The sequence below is a fragment of the Poecilia formosa genome, unplaced genomic scaffold (genome assembly GCF_000485575.1).
Source record: "Poecilia formosa unplaced genomic scaffold, Poecilia_formosa-5.1.2 Scaffold276, whole genome shotgun sequence".
In the NCBI taxonomy this organism is placed as follows: Eukaryota; Metazoa; Chordata; class Actinopteri; order Cyprinodontiformes; family Poeciliidae; genus Poecilia; species Poecilia formosa.
In genome coordinates, this window is record NW_006800215.1 from 83385 (window position 1) to 100912 (window position 17528).

The window sequence follows — 17528 nt, forward strand, 5'->3', positions numbered from 1 at the left end:
CATCCATCCATCCATCCATCCATCCATCCATCCATCCATCCATCCATCCATCCATCTATCTATCTATCTATCTGATTTTTGGGTTTACTCAATGTTTTCTTTTCAAATACTTATTTTTATCAATGCATTTTTTTAAGAAAAATCAAAGACACTAAATGCTTGAAGATAAAAAAATAAATTTTACGCTAGAATTTTAATTAACTGAGTGCGTGACAGCAAGTTGCTTTTTATGTGCGATATGAAAATTGCGGTACGCTGAACTGTTACCTCAGAAAAACCGGCACAGTTTCATTTGAAATTCAAAGCAGACGGGCCAGCTTTCCCCACACACACATGCTGCCAGCCAGGAGAGTCTTCCAGAGAGTTTGGAAAAAATAAAAGTATTGAGTTCTAATTTGTGACAACGGTACGTTCCCACAAATTCACTTGATTTAATTTTGATCGATTTTTATTATTCACACTCTCAGAATAAGCTGTTATGTAAATAAGTGTGCCTGTGAATTGTATTTATCTGCATTTGTCGGTCTTTATGTTCAACAGATTAATGTGTCTGTGCTTTTGTTTTGGATAAAGTAATCACTGGGGATTCATGTCCTGTGGGTGGGCCATCACTGAAACACAGTGAGGACTTAATCATTATTACCGGTTCCTCCAGGCAGCGTGCTCCAAGGAGGAGCTAATGCTCGGTGGGTTAAGGCGTTACTTGGAGACATGGAACACTTTGTGGTCCTCTGAGGCAACAAAGTGTGCTTTGGGTCCAGTCCGATGGGGGATGAGAGCAGCAGCGGCAACAGCCTCGGTTTGTAAGATGAATGTTCTTGAACGTTCCCTGATAAGTCTGTCTTCACGCACGAAATGAATAACGCTAAATAAGAATAATACAAAAAAGGGGAGACTGATATTATTTCTTAAAATATTATTTTGCATATTTGGGGACGCATCTGTTTTTATGAGAAAAATGAGATTTTCTCACATATAAATAATCAAAGTGACATCTACCGGCATATAGGGATGCCTTCTCCAAGAAGAAAAAGTTGACACGAAGAAGAACATAGACTTGTGTAAAGAAAAAAAAACAAAACACAAAAGCAAATATATGCGTCCCTGTGGAGGTATGTAAAGGAGTACCATCGTTTGATGTTCTGTTCAATTGCAGTGACGCATAACATAGTTAGATTTTTAAAATAATAATAAAAAACTACATATATTAAAGAAATGTTGAAGAGAGACAGGTTTGAGTGTGGGTTTCTAGTGGGATTCAGGTTAATGCCGCTAAGATTCAGTTGTCCATGGATACGCCCCACGCCTGTTTGGATACATGTGTTGTGGAGGGTCTTTAGTACAGCTATAAAACCCCAGGGTCCTAATTCAGTTACAACACATCCAGTTTTTTAACTGTGTTACTATGACGACCCTCATCAGCTAACACAGGCTGCATAATTTAATCGGTTACATACAATAAGAACTTTGCAAGCCGACACCGTTGCGACTTTTTTTTTCAAATCTTGTACGTGATTAAGTTCTGGAGGACGTCTGTAGGGACACTGCTAAGAAACATATGTATTTCATTTGTGTGTGCTTTAATACATTTCTGTTCACATTCATATTTACAGAGATACGTATCCTAGTTAGCCTGAGTGTGCAGCGTAAGTAGCACTATCTTAGCGTATTAGGAAGAGATCAGGGGAGAAATCAGATTAAAAAAAAAAGAGGCAAAACAGCAACACAAATATCGTCTCATATAATCTAATAGATTTCATAAAACGAGTGACATTACACGAGGCTAAGCTCTTAATGACCTTGCTTTTTATAGGCAGGTTAGGATACAGTAATCTGATTTATTATAATCTCCAACAATCTCTGATAAATGCTTACTGCATGCATCTCAGACAGAGGTCAGCTCCTATTGGTCCATTACAAGGCATTAGTGACATCTGCTGTTCAGATGTGCAGGGCCTTATTAAACAAGTTGAACACGCTTTCAGGGTTAGTAAGAGAGGATTTGATATGAATGTAATATATAATTCGGGAAAATTCTGGGCTAAAGTTTGTGCCAGAGCTGCTGGGCACCTCATAATCCTGGAGACAAACACAAAGAACATGTATGTATTACAGGAAATGACAAGAGTACAATCCGCATATTGCATGTTTCCACCCTAGGAAGATTGTAAAAACTGAGCTACCAAACAATTGTCTGAAGAGGTTCTTAGAAGCAGCAATACTTCACTAAAACTTTCAAAGTAATGTGCTTGGGAAATACATTTTCTGAAATGACTGAAACATTTGTGTTGGTAAATAACAAGCAAGCTTTTAATAGTAGCAACCCACATCCAATGCACCACATCATGTTTAATTGTGATTGATTACGGCCTTAAAGCATATTGATGCGCCACGCGCAACAAGAAACATGTTTGTTACACCATGTGATGTTCGCTATGTACATCTTCAAAACGTTAGCTTAGCATTCCTTCTTTATATTGTCAATTGAACTTGAACTACAATTCTCACCAGAATAACTGATCTTGTGAGAAATTGATCACAAGGCAATTTTTTTTCAAAAACATTTCTTATAATGACTAGATTGTGAGTTGGATATCTCTGAATATTTTTCAGCCACAACAGTTGATCTTTGCTCATCCCCTGAGGGTAGCTTAAAATAAAAAGGCCTTACTGGCATATTATATGCATTTTAAAAAACAGCTTAAGATACTTCAGTCAATTTAAACACACTGGAATAATAATTGCAGCACCAGTGTTTCTTAACATGGGATTTATTTCTACTCTAAATATTTGCTCTCAAATAAGATGTGTATTTTTCTAAACTTAGTTTAAGAATGAACTGCTGCTATAAAATAGTTTATTTTAAGACTCTTCACATGCTTATAAGGAACTTCAGTAATTGTGAGGCACTGCTTTTGAGTTTCTAAAATGTAGAGCACACACACACACACACACACACACACACACACACACACAACATTATGCATAATGCAAGTGTAGATCCACTTACTTCTGAGAAGGTCCATCACCACTGAAAGTTAAAGCTAAAAAACCCCCCAAAAAACAGTGTGGATAAATTTTTAAAAGTAGCCTGCAGCGGCTAACCCAACCCGGCCCCCAATGTTTCAGCACAGTCTATCGTACATGTTGCCCGTGTTTCCATATAGATTTTTCTCGAAAGTTTCTGTTTATTCATGAAATATTAATACTATTTATTTTTAATACACAACTTTGGTTTTACATGCCATAAGCAAGAAGCAGCTGCACAAGTAAATAAACAGTTTTCAGATGGCAAACAATGCTTTTCTTTTTTCATCAATTAAACCTGCATTTAATGCAAATATAAAAAAAAGTAAGTGGTGATATTTCAACTAAAAACATCTCCAAAATGGGTTTTGGCTTCCTGGCTTCATCAGTATTTTTATTTATCCTATATTTATCAGCACACTTGAATTATTTTGTCTTTATCAGAGCTGTTCATTTGGTACTATTAGCTCCCTCTAGTGGTGGAAATCACTTCTACAGTCATATGCTGTACTTCAGTCTAAACATAGTGATAGTTTTCTTTCCCACTCCATAATGTACTTTACTGCGGGCAATATTTGCTTTCCCAACTATTATTCTAGGAAATAATTTGCATATTTCATTGGCGTTCACTCATCATTCAGATTTTTATTTCTTTTTGTGTAAACTAGACAAACACAGCTTTATAGTGTTTTTTTTTATAGTGTTTACATTTACAGCTTTAGCTGTTCTCATGTTAGAAATTTATTCAACTAAAATAGTTCAAATGACTTTGTGCAAAAGCATTTTTTTCTGCACATACTGTTTAGTTCTTACCGTTCAGTTTTTATATGGCAGCACTTTCATGACCACGACAGCAAATCTTTGCTTTACTTCTGTTTTTTTTCTAATCACAAATTTATAAATTTGTGCATCATCCGTTTCTTGACTCTCCAAACAACGCACGATTTTTTCTAACCACAAAGAGCAAAAAAAATAAATAAAATAAATTAATTAACTACCTAGAAATCAAAATAATAAAAACAGCAAAAAGTTGTGGAACAAGGTTTTTCCACTGATCTGCATCCATTTCCTGTATTGGTCAGTCAGCAGCGGACGAGACAAAAGCCATCAGCGTCACTTTGTAAACTGTGACCTCATCACTCTTCACGGTGAGGGGGACGCACACCTGGACGACCTCAAAGGGCTGAAATAAGAATCACATATTTACCACATACATTCAAGACATGTTCTGCCAGAATAGAGATTCTCTATGTAACCCGCAGGCAGGGATTAGTCAATTCACATAAAACAATATGATGTTCATATATTGCTTATCACCAGGTTGTATTGTGTGGATAATTATGTAAATGATTGAGGAAAGAAAATAAATATTTTTAACCCTGAAGCCACTAAAACTTAACATACAAAGAAATCTTCTGTACCCATCATCCTGTGATGAGTTTCTGTGTAAAACTCATCGGCCCAAATTTTTATGATTATAAACAATATTTAAGTATTGGCATGAATTATGAAGTTATAGTCAATTTCTTTGGGAACAACAAGAATTATTTTGGTTGGGGGACGTAATAAAACTACCATGCAACAGTTCATACCTTCTGAATAAATATTAATGTACAGCAGTTTGCATGAAATAAAGCAATTTTTCTTTAGTGGATACGGCAACAAACTCTCACCAGCCTAATAAATATATTTATTTTATATTTAGTAAAATTTACAATATCACATTCATGTATACATATTTTTGTGTAAATCTTATATAGCTTATGGTTATATTTGTATTTACCAATATTTAACACTTTGGATGGAGTAGCTTTCAGTATATAAACTATTGTACTCTGTTGAGTGTCCTGAAAATTGAGTTAAATTCTTTGTTATGTGAAACACAAACCCAACTACCAAAGGGATCTGATTGGTAAGCCTTCAGCTTTATGCAGAACAAATAAGGTAGATTTGTAAAAAAAACAAAATAAAAAAAAATATATTTTTTTTTAGTTTGAAAAATAGATTTCTATGAAAAAAATGACTGGCAACCAGTCATAATATTCGTTGTTGTGAATATTATTGCATCCCTCTCCTGCTGAAACTAGTTATACCAATTGATCTGAGCCTCACCTTATATGTACTTTGAGGTGTCCATGTGATGGTGACAGAACAGCTGCTTCCTGCCTCCACGACGCCTTTAGCAGGTTCCAGGTGAAAGCCCTGCTGGTGCACGGCTGCCAGGTCGTCCCAGTGAAACTCACCACTCTGGAGAAATAGGAAGACCAGCGGTAACTCCTTTTGGTCATCATTGCACAGCAACGTTTGAAGAAATGTTTCTCCCCGTCAGATGATGAAACATAACATGCGTAAGTCGTCTTTGGCGTGTTCTGCCAACACCCCGGTACCTTCTTGTCGGCGTGTGGGGAGCTGATGCAGCCCACCTGCAGTTCCCTGACGGCGGGCCTGATGACCCCTGCTTTGCAGCTGGCCACCAGAGTGACGAGCAGAGGGATACACGGCGTCTCCTCCGCCTCTGTTAGTGGAAGGAAGATGACAACTTCAGTCCTTCACGTACACGTAAGCGGTAATTTGCAAGACACTCCATTTCAACATATTGGCGAAAAAGTTGAATACCGCACATCATTTTCCTTCTGTTTCTTAATTACACCATACTTAATAATATCCCATTAAAGTTTGCGGCTGTAAGCTGTAAAAAGCAAAAATAAAAAATTGTGAAGAAGTTCAAGGGACATGAATACTTTTTCAAGGCTCTCTAAGACGTCACAATGTTACGTTCAGCTTCCTATGACCGGCGTAGATTACTTCATGGCCAAATTCATCCGTTTTTAATTGATAAATCATAAGCTGTCTCGAAGACAGCCATCGCATTTATAACATTTTCCTCTAATAAAATGCAACTTTCATCAGATCATATGTAGTCACCGTCAGGAAGAGACACAGACTGATCGGCCTTGATACCTGTGAGTTGAGGATGAAGTGGGGTGAAGTCAGGAAGAAGAGAATCAATGGGTACCGATAAAAGATCCACTCCACTCAGATACATGTTATGTGAAGGAACTGCACCCTTCAGATCTATCTCACAGACTTTACACTGTAAAACAGGCACATGGTTAAAGTGGTAACATCAAGACGGCTAAAGTGTAATTAGGACTTTTAAAACAAAACTGAATCGGCAGTAGAAAAGTTTAAGTCACCACTTCGAAAGAAAAGATCTGATTTTAAAAAACAGAAAATGTGTTTGTATGTCTGTGAATGTGTTTGCCGTTCTGCTCACCTTATTTAGCAGCTCTATGGTGAGTCTGTCTGTGTAGCAGAGGGAAGAATGGTCAGGCTGAAAAGTGACAGTGATGTCTTGTTTCTTTCCAGGAGCAAGGCTGCCCTCTAGTGGCTGTACACCAAAGACACTTAGCCCGCTGTAGTTCTGTGTTCCTAGTCAAGACGGAGAGTTTTACAGTGGCATCAGCGTCAGACAATCTTACAGATCAGATTTATGATAGAAAAAGCTGAGGTCAGAGAGTCAAACATGGCTTCAACGTCTCAAGTTTGAATGACAATGATAATTTGAACCCTGAATCCTCCATCAATTACTCTCTTTTTACTCACTGGAAGGTTTATCCACCTTTTATTCATCTAATTAGTACATCTGACACTGTTTTGATGGGCAAACAGAAGACAAGGATTGGTCTTTACTTCTGAAAATGTAATTTTTAAACTTGTCAGGTTACACAGCCAATAATTTTTCACATCTTACCCACAGCTGGGTGGATCTGGGTGTCTCTATGTCCATCCAGCAGCAAGGCTACCCTGTCAAATCCATGCTGAGGACTGTTGAGAGAGTGACTGGCCAGCATCACTCTGTATTCCACGGTCTCAGCTGAGCGGTTCGTTAGCTGTTGGGAAGAAAAACAGAGGAACCACATTGACAAATTTCATGAGATCACAACGTCAGTATCTTAGTCTTCAGGCCCTCTAAACAAATAGAATATGCTTAGTTATTTGATTTTTTTTTTCTTTCGTTCCCTCTGTGCATATGTCTCAGCCCTTTTTAAAATCTTTTGTTCACCCCAACCACACATCATAAGGTCACATTCAGCTCAAAACATTTAAAATGACTGGATATAAATACTAAATGTTCCCTACCTGAATAAAAGTACTCATTTTAAAGGCTGTGATTTATTTTTTATTTTTTTACATTTTATAGGGAGAATTTGCTGTGGCATTAAGATGAATCAATTTCAATAATTATAATAATAATAAAACTACTATATAGCTTTTGAATGAAATTAAACATGTTAAACAAAATTGTTCCAAACTAAAAAGTGACAACTCGCCTTGAAGTGTTGGGAGACGACGTCTTTCTCCAACGCGTAGATAACGTTAGGGAGATCTCTAGAGTGAGACGAAGAGACAAAAGGAAGTGCACCCTCCCCTCGAAGAATGATTTCCAAAACCATTTTCGGGGCTCGCACCTGGAGTATTTCACTATACTGTGGAAAATAAAAGGCAGGGTGGGTAACGTACAGCTACCGATTCATAATGAGACGCTGTTTATTTAAGTAGACTCAAGTTATTTTAAATGAACTCACCTTTTTTTCCAAGGTTGGACTGAAAGCCACGACCAAAGTGTGTTTTTCTCCAGGATTTAAGCCTCTCATAGCATTGAGCAGAGAAAAAGGACCATATATGTCCAACAATGAGGACGTTAGCTTGCAAATGGTTAAAGAAAAAAAGTTGACAGAAAAAAAAAAAAAATATATATATTATATTATATATATATTATGCTTGAATTAAGGGCAACAAAGCACGATCCTTTTGTCTGCAGTTCTAACACCTGTCAGGTCTTATTTTGGAGTTTTACTAGGTCAGGGTGCAAGTGTTGACTGCCAAACATTAAGTTTCAAGAAGTAAACATGAATCTGCCAGTGGGCGTAATACGAACAACATCTCATTTTTACCATAGTTGTGGAGCACTGATTAAGTTTTAGAAAGTTGGTAGGGAGTAAATAATAAAGATCAGACATGGAGTTGTCCTTTCCCTCTAAATAATACTATTTTTATAATGCAGTTTGTACAGTTTTCACAAGCGACATTTTCAAGAGCATAAGCAAAAAGCTGTTCATTGACCGAAGTGCTAAGAGACTGGCTTAAAAGTGTCAATGCAAAAGTAAAAAGCAATTGCTCACTGTGTGGAATATTTATATTTCATTTAAAACATATTTGCTTGCCAGCATTTAGTAAAATCTGACTTTAATAAGCATGTTTACATTTTCCTGGAGAAAGGATACTTCCACAGGCTCCTCTGAAATGTTCTGAATTGTCAACCTTTCAACCACTCTGCTTCCTACGGATGGAGCCAAAAACACAACGTAGCATGTAAGGACAAAAAGAAAGACAGGAAAAAGGATGTTGAAGTACTTCAGATAAACATCTGTCCGTCCATCGGACGGATGTTTATCTTTTAGGAGATCAAACCATATCTCACCTACGTAAACTTGACGGAAGTCTAAGACGTTTTTGCCATTGCCAGAAGTCACCAGCAGAGGGGGCTGTACGGCGAGACATTCCAGCTTCAGGTGGAGCGTGTTTATGGCACTAAGGGGATCAAAATAGGCAATGAACAAGAACGAGAAACGTTACTTTGAAACTTTGCTGGATGAATTCATTTTGGTTCATAAGCTAGCAAAACATAAATATAACTTTTCAAAAGAAAACAAAAATGTTTATTTGAAGCTTACCATATTTTATGTTATTGTCTAGAACTGCAGTTTCTATTACTTTATGTAATCTAACATCTACTCTGCAGAAATGGACCTTCTTTTTCTTTCTTAAGCACTCATTCACTCATTGAACCACAAACTATGAAAGCTTACAGTTCTATTACCTCCATGTTGGCTGGACATTTGCCTCTGGAGGATCTCCGTCTGACACAAAGCAGCAAACGATGTACTCTTTGTAGGATCGGCTGAAGGAGCGCAGCAACAAGTCCCTGGCCTTCCTATACAGTTCACACCTTTAAAAAAGTAAATTATTACTATGTGAATAAGGAGACTTTTACTGGGTCTCATGTTTCATGTTTCTGCTAGATATTTTTTAACAAGGGTAATTAACTTTCCAATAAAAAAACCAAAAAAACAAAAAACAAAATACAAACTCCTTTTAGCCTGGACACTTATTAAGACCATACTAATAAAAAAAAAATATATTTTGTGAGAATAAAGTAATAATATGAGGATAGTTGTAATAATATGTGAAGAAAGTTGGTGTATTCTGACTTTATTCAAGTATTTTTCTTTTTTTTTCTTTTTTCTTCACCAATTGGTGTGTATACGATAAACGTTGCAAACTGACAAGAAGCAAGAAGGGGTACTGATCTACAAAATAATCGACCAGATAATGGAACGAGTAACAGCAATAACAATAAAATAACCAATCAAACAAACAAACAAAACCAAAAGACAAAAAAAGGCAAGCAAACAAACAAGGAGGCATACATTAAAATGAATACATTCAAAACAAGAATGAAACAGAACACAATAAATTGGTGTCACAACAAAAATGAAATTGATCAATGTGTGGATTAGGATATCAATTTTTGAATTATTTTTCTGTTCTCTCATTGATTAAACCAAGTGTCACAGATCATTTTGGGAAGAAGTGGAAAAGAGAGAATAAAAGAAAGCAAACCTCCTGACTACCAGGAAAAAAAATATTGTCCAATCACCATTTTTTTTAAATCCCACAGTCTTTGTAAGGTAATAAAAGGTTTTATGCATTTACTTTGTCTCTTCCCATAAAATGTGTTATTACTGATGAACGCCATTTTTATGAATTAGAAAAAGGTACGTACAAAAGTCCCACCCCTTCACATGTGGCGTCATTGAAACGCCCTAAATGTCCTCTGTAGATACCAAAAGGAATGAATTCAGTAGAATGCAGGGGGTGGGAGATATTCAAGTTTAGAAATGTCCTCTAGAGAGGACAAAAATGAACTACTTGTAGTCAGGAGGATAAATAAATAAACAAACAAACACATATGCTGGAACAAAGAATAAATAAGTAAAGGATAACTTAAAAGAAACAAAGAAAAAAGAAAAACACTGTGGCCTTATTATTAGGCTCTCCGATAATAAGGTCCTCCCCTGGTCTTTGCTTCTGCAGTGACATTAACTTAACATATTATTTCAATTTCATACTTTTATGACTTTATTATTCTTGTATTATGACTCCATGCTCGTAATATTTTGACCTGATTCTCGTACAAGTTACCTTTACCTAACACTACGTCATAGACACTTAACTCTCTTCCAAAAATCATGATTTGCTTTTTATTAGTTACTCCTTTAGTGACTGAATACTTATTTAATGCTGCTAAACAACATCAAAAGTGAAACAAAATCTTTCAGGAAGCAAACTCACCCCGGATTCAAGCCAACTCGCTCAGCTGATTTGGAGGAGGGAGAGGATATCTCCCTCCTCTTTGCGAACCCAGGTGTCCTCCTCCCTCTGCTGTGTTCAACAGCAATGTCTCTTTTCATCTTGGACAACACAACAAAGACGTAAGGCAAGGAATACCGAAAGGCTCTGCTGGCGTGACACAGAGACAGGTTCAGAAGACGTAACCACCAACAACCGCGGGCGGTTCCTTTAGGTTGTGTAACGCCATTGATCTGCCTGAGCGACTTACAACCACAGACAGAGATAAACAAATAATGAGTAAGTGATCATTGGATGCAGACAATTAAAGCGAACAAGGCCAAAGGCCTTGCGAGAGCGACGGCAGCATCAACGCCTGCAGATAAAAAAACAATTAACTTTACGACATGTTTAGGGTACAGCAGGTGAAACGAGGACAATGGAGGTTGGGTTTGGTATTAACAGTTCTTCTGAGAACTCCTGCTTGTTAAAAGCATTATGATCAGCTGGCATATCCCTGAAATAAACACATTAATCTAAAATATTCCCACATTCCTTAAGTACTGAGACATAAGTTTTTTTTGTTTTTTTTTTAATACTTCAGCTAATGTCAACGCTCTGTTTTGACACTGTTAGTTTCTTTTTGTCGTCATCTTAGTTTTCGGTTATTTTTTCTCTTCATGTTGGAGCTTATTTCATTTAGATAAACTCAGCAGAGCCTGACACAGGGACAGCTTTATGTGTTATCCGAATAGCTACATTACTCCAGGTTATATTTCAGCTCTTACGGAGAAAATCTCAACTCTCTGTTTAGAGTGTAACTCACTGCAACAGCTGCAAATAGTTTTTGATTTATTGCATATTCAGGCTATCGTTGAGTGAAAGACGTCAGTGGAAGTGAACACATAACAGCTGGAGGCAGAACTCTACAAGTGATGCACAGGGTCAGAGGTCAGGGCGTCAGCAGTAAAAAGGCTCACTGGCAGATAAACATATGAGCTGCAGACAGCTACTGTACATTTTCACTAATCTTCATAAAATGTGAAAATGTCATTTCATAGTTATCAGCCTGTATCTATTATTATTTTTTTTTACATTTATTTCCAGAATTATGGCAACATTTTCTTTTCTGTCATTATTTGGTCAGCAGCAGAATGCCTCAAGGCAAAACCATTACCAGCTACGACTTTCCAAACTTCAGCAATTTTCACAATATTTCATAACCCTCACACAGATGGTATTTGCTCCGTGTTTTTCTGCTTTATCCTGCCTCTTTCTTTGCAAACAAACCAAATAAACATTATCAAGATATTACATGTCTTTGTTCAGCTGGTTGTTGTTTGCATGTTTTTTTTCTTCCCCCCAACAGAATCACTTTCTCTAAAAAGTATACTCAAATATAGTTACTGTAACATATTAAAAATAATAAATTACTGTTATTTAATTATTGCTGAATAAACACCAGTGTGACCTGCTATTTAGTCACTTTTCCACCGGTTTGTTTTACATTTGTGAAGGTAAAAGAAGGGAACCGAAGCGGGTGCTCAGATGTACCTCGTGTTCAGTGACTCTGCTCACTTCTGGCTCCTTCTCGCTGGTCGCCTTGGCGATACGGTGCAGACGGAGAGCCTCTTCAGTGATCGTTTTCTCCCGAAGAACAGGTCTGAACATCACCTGAACGAGGCATCTCTGTAACGCAGGAGAGAGCGACACGATCATTCCCTGTCTGTCTTTGGTGAAGTGGTGAAAAAGCTCGGTTTGCTTAAGGAGGATAAACTTTCTGCTCGCCACATTAAGCTACATTATTATCTTTATTCATGAGCAGAAACAAAAACTAAAAGAAAATGAATTGATTGTTTTAAGTTCTGTGAAGCATTTTGCCACATTACAACCACAAAGTTTAAAATATTTGATGTGGAGTAGTGCATCGCAAAGTGCAAGGGAATGATGGAGTGTTTCTCAAGATTGTTTTACAAATAAAAATCAGTAAAGTTTTCTGTGCAACTTCATGAGTCAAAGTTTTATTTTATTTTTTACTACCACCAGTCTGTTGTGGTATGTCGCTACCAGTTCTGCACACTTAGAGTCAACATTTCTTTTCCTCAGTCTTATTTTCAAAAACAGCTAAAGCTCAGTGAAAATAACACGTAAGCCTTTTTTTTTTGCCAGGATCATACCAAAACAAGGATGAACTTTAAATTATTTTATTGCAGCTTCAGCTGCATGATTAGGGTCATTGTCCTGCTGGAAGGTGAACCTCCATGCCAGTCTCATGTCTTTTTCAGCCTCTACCAGGTTTTCTTCCATGATTGCTCCGAATCTGCCTCCATCTATCTTCCCGTCGACTTGAGCCAAATTTCTGTTAGAGAAAAGCAACCTACAGAATAACGCTACCATCTCCGTGGGTATAGTGATGGGTGTGGTGTATTCATGTTAATGCATGCTTTTAGTATCCTGCCACACACACTAGATTTTAATTTAGTGTTATCAGAGTAAAGAGGGTTGAATTCTTTTTTGCACCTTGCATTTTAAAGGTGCTATGAAGTGAAATTACAATAGAATGCATTGAAATTTGCGGTTGTAACGTCATAAAATGAGCTGAAGTTTAATTTGAATGAAATTATTTGCAAGGAAACAAAAAATTAAAGGGATAATTCTTTTTTTAAACTTGCAAAAGTAGTTATTATGTTAAGTTATGGAAAATAAAAGCTCATCACCTAAAATTAAATTGAGAATAGTGCAAAAAAACAACAACCCCAAAACAAAACAAAAAAACAAATTGTCCTTCATTTTCAAATTTGAAAAGTCTCCAGCAGAGGGCATCAACAGACTACAGAAGCGTTCAGCTTTGCAGCAGGACTGTGCAAAATTGTTTACAACTGTGTTGTGACAAGATTACCAGAATCATCTTCCGCAGGCTGAAAATTATTACGATAAAATCAAACTGCAAGTTCTTCTGAAGGCTTGGTTTTCTTGGTCAGTAAAATGAGAGGTTAGGCTGAAAAACCTGGAGGAGCTGTCTTACTGCATTTTTCAGCAGCTACTTCCCCCCCCCTACCATAAGCTATCAAAATCATGTTAAAAAGAAGACAATACTGCAAATGAATTCGGCATGGCCTCACGAATGTAAACTTATACCATTGCTTATGGGCCAAAGTTCATTGTGTGCCGAAGTCCTGAAGGAGATGCCAACATGCACCTAAAACCTTTGCATTGCATGGATGTGCTCATACAGAAAAAAAAAAAAAAAACCTCCCCTCACCTAAAACATCCTTTACATTTACAGACAAACACAACAGATAATCTCATCCACCTCGCCAGGGAGAAGGCGTCCGACTGAAGGAGATATGCTGATGTCGGAATCTTTTGGTAAGCTGAAGCAGAACAACCTGGGAGCTTCAACTGCTGAGATAACTTTGAAGAGTCGAGTTGCAGCTTCTTTATCTTGGTAGTTAGTCAGGTAAATCGTGGCGGTGGATTTGTCACCTACTGGCGTAGGTCTGAACTGAATCAGAGAGTGGGACAGCACCAGCGGTGGATGAAAACCCACACCTCGACAAGGCAGCACAAAGTCTCTGATGAAACATTAAAAAAAAAAAAAAAAAAATAAAAAAGACATTTATCTTTCTATAAGCAAACATGTGGGACAATCACTCAAAATCAGGAAGGGAGTAAAAATGAACCTGTCAATTCCAGATTTGCAGCGGAGTTGGAAATTATATTCTATAGGTTTTTTAGGTCTGAAAATCAGGTCGAGCTCCAGGGTCTCTTGAGGAAGCAGAGTGCCGAAGCCATCGTAAGGTTGGACCTCAATATACTGCAGAAACAGAAGCAAAGACTCAGACTGAATGAGCTGGAAGTGTCTACATTTGATTCACTGGAATAAGAGTCTGAAATTACGATAAAGACATTCGCTTTCAAAGGAGGGAATCTGCATGCATGTTTTTCATAAGTTGGCTATAGCAATTGTTAACCACCATCTTTATAGATTTTATTAAATAAAGTAGTTCATGCGGAAAGGGAGGTCTTTACTTTGGTTTGTTATGTCATAAAAAAGAAAAAATATATATATTTTAAATACACATGTCTTATTTTTTATTTAAAATTTTAAATGTCCAGAATACTAACAGAAAAGTCAGTAGAAATTAGAGTTCCGAGTGGATACGTTAAACTTTTCGCAACCGGAGAATCCAATATGGCCGACTTACGTGTTGAAGCAGCATGGGGCAAAATGGTTTTTAACTTGTTAAATCTTTCACACAAACACAGCCAATCAAAATCTCCTTTGGAGAACAAGTTGGTGCTACGTTTAAATGTACAGATTGCAGAGAAGTAGGTTGCTTTTAGCTAGAATCTGTAACAATAATTAACATGGTCTCTGATGATATCAGAGAACCCTCAGATTTCAAACAACAAATATCTTTCTCAAATCACAATGTAAGAAACCAGTAGAACCGTAGTTCACTGTCATCCACTACATTATGTTAATCTAGCAAATTACTATTGATTTTTTATTTATTTTTTGTACCAGTCAGAGCAATCTAGTGGTATTTCTTTCACAGTTGTTTCAGAACCAACAAGCCATATAAACTGACATACCTCAGGAACCGCCACAAAACCAAAGTCTTGAGGCAGGATGGACATGTTGGTGAGGCGAACAGTGGTTCTGACAAAATGGTAGATAGAACAGTGACCAAAGTCCACCTGGATCTGGTCAAACTGCAGGTCTGAAGATGTGACAATAGCATGGATTGTGTATTGAGCTGGAAGCACCTAAAAAAAAAAATGCAAAAGGCTCATTTTTATTTATGGTAAACATGTTGTCACTTTACTTTGGAACAATTTAGCGTCGCTCGAGTCAACACATTTTCATTCCAGCTTTTTCTTTTGGATCTTTATTTTATTTTATTTTTTTACCATCATGCAAATGTTAACATACGGTATCTCAATATAGTTTGACTTGCAGGAAACAAATTCTTTGACTATCCTTGAACTTTTATAACTTTTCAAGTCTTGTTCATGAATTGTTAATAGGATGACATTAATGAAACATGGAGAGAAAGAACACATAGTGGACAGAAGTTTCTTATTTAAATAAATATGCACAGTATCCAGTGAGTCCATGTTTAACTTTAGTCGTTCTGCATTAGATAAATCTTTTTTTGTGCATTTTATGGATGTCTGTCATAATTGGGCAACAACATAATGTGTGGTTTTTTTTCTTGAGTGTATTAAACGTACAGTTCTAATGAGCTGTGAAAATTGAAATATAAGCACCAGATGACAGGGACCTCACTTTCTGCCTCTTACCCAAAATGTTTCCAATGCTCTAATTAAGTTAGAATACAGGATATAACATTTAAATCTAACAACACTACAAATTTTGCAAGCGTATTTTCAGTGCTGTAAAAATGTGTAGCGTCTTACAGATTCCTTTTGGTTTTTGTAGTTTTGGAACACCGACATGTTCAGGTCACACAAATTTTAATTATTTAATTCTTCAAACAAAATACTGCAAAAATGAATATTTATCTCATCAAGGAAAACAACAACAACAACAACAACAACAACAACAACAACAACAACAACAACCTAACCCTCTGTTAAAAACTAACACCCTTATGTCAAAGATCATCTCCCAGTGTCTTGATCAGATTTAGGTTAAGACTTTGACTACACCACTCAAAAATGGTAAGGTCAGTGTTCCAAGAAGCATATGGTCAGCATTACAGAAATATATGGATTCAACTTTTTTTCTGTCTCATAAGTGGGGGAATAATTATACATATGCTTGGGACTATTCTAGGAGGAGGATTAATAGAGATTTTTTTTTTGCCCCTGTAAATAGCAATCACAGCAGAATTAGAAAATAAACTCCACAGCATGTTGGCAAAAATGAATCACTGCAACATGGTGAGACAGTGAAGCCTGAAAAACCTGACTGTTTTGAGTTTAATCAATAACGGAGCTCTAAAGCACTAAACTGTGGTCATGTTTAGAACTGATTTTTTATTTTTATTTTTTTACATTTAGTAATAATTAAACAAGTAAAGTTAACAAAATGTCTTTCTTCTCCTTGTTTTGACTCAAGATGGCTTCCTCCTGAGTCATGTCAGTACTCAGCAGAGGGCCGTGTCACTGTGGCATTTCTTGCCAGCTGCTGTGTTGTGTGCTGACCAAACGGTGAGCGCATGAATGTGTGTGACTGTTTCTGACGGTTCAATGCCAGGAACTCAGGGCCTGAGGCTGGGGGCAACAGCTTTGATGCTTCACAGGAACATCCTGGCTGAGTTTTTGGCTCCTTTTCGGTGCCACATACACCTCAGTCCTCTCCTCTTTTTGCCCTTGTAGAGAAATGGACCATTGGTTGGCTGGCAAATGAGAGCAAGGTGACGGTTTGGCAAGAAATGGAACCAGATTTAGATTTGCTCAAAAAAAAAAAAAAAAAAAAAAAAAAAACAGAAAAAAGCTGGCAGAAGCAGTGCACAAATGTTTCAACGGCTGTTCTGGGCTATTTTCTTTTATATAAAGGCAGCAGTTCACAAATTTCGAAATACTAGACAAAATATAATATAAAAATTTGACTCAAGCTTCAACTTTACAACTTTTAAACGGCCACCACGATCTTCAGTAACTCTTTTTAATTAATGAGTTATAGCAACATTTTATTTTCCTTTGGGATTATTAAAGTATTTTTGAATTGAACTGAACTGAATTTAAATTGTCTATCCAAAAGACATATCTGACCTGACCTACAAATGAAAAGGTTTAGTAAGTAGGCAGATTCACAACCACATTATGTAGCCTGTGCCATTCCAATCGAAACCAGAAGGATGCAGTTAGTAAAATAATCTCTGCACTCTGCAGGCAGAAAGAGAGCAGTTGTTAGGGTAACCTACAGTGCTCTGAATTCAGACTGCACACTGCTTTACAAACAGAATATAGAATTAGTATGGAGCAAAATCAAACAAATTTAGATGGAAATATAAAGAGATTCAATCCAGTTTCAGAAGACAATCACTGCTGGTGTCATTATTTGCCTCAGCTTCACTCACTATTGCATTATGCATCATGATCTATGATCT

The 17528-nt window shown here is 36.9% G+C and overlaps 1 protein-coding gene across 3 annotated transcripts in view; it reads right to left on the minus strand.

Moving 5' to 3' along the window:
• Positions 1 to 3702: 3702 nt before the first annotated feature.
• cfap74 (cilia and flagella associated protein 74) overlaps positions 3703 to 17528 on the minus strand; it is a 62151-nt gene continuing 48325 nt past the window's right edge. For 2 of the 3 annotated variants that reach the window (XM_016681305.1, XM_016681306.1), the window contains exons 24-39: positions 15043 to 15216; positions 14127 to 14260; positions 13757 to 14018; positions 11998 to 12132; positions 10447 to 10565; positions 8912 to 9040; positions 8513 to 8622; positions 8316 to 8371; positions 7617 to 7736; positions 7362 to 7517; positions 6782 to 6920; positions 6305 to 6459; positions 5989 to 6121; positions 5415 to 5542; positions 5140 to 5274; positions 3703 to 4210 (exon numbers count right to left, since the gene is read on the minus strand). In XM_016681305.1, coding sequence (XP_016536791.1) covers positions 4106 to 4210; positions 5140 to 5274; positions 5415 to 5542; positions 5989 to 6121; positions 6305 to 6459; positions 6782 to 6920; positions 7362 to 7517; positions 7617 to 7736; positions 8316 to 8371; positions 8513 to 8622; positions 8912 to 9040; positions 10447 to 10565; positions 11998 to 12132; positions 13757 to 14018; positions 14127 to 14260; positions 15043 to 15216 — 2190 coding nt within the window. In that variant the 3' untranslated portion in view covers positions 3703 to 4105. Of the gene's footprint in view, positions 4211 to 5139; positions 5275 to 5414; positions 5543 to 5988; positions 6122 to 6304; positions 6460 to 6781; positions 6921 to 7361; positions 7518 to 7616; positions 7737 to 8315; positions 8372 to 8512; positions 8623 to 8911; positions 9041 to 10446; positions 10566 to 11997; positions 12133 to 13756; positions 14019 to 14126; positions 14261 to 15042; positions 15217 to 17528 lie in introns of those variants that run through there. The other variant, XM_016681307.1, reaches the window with a different exon arrangement.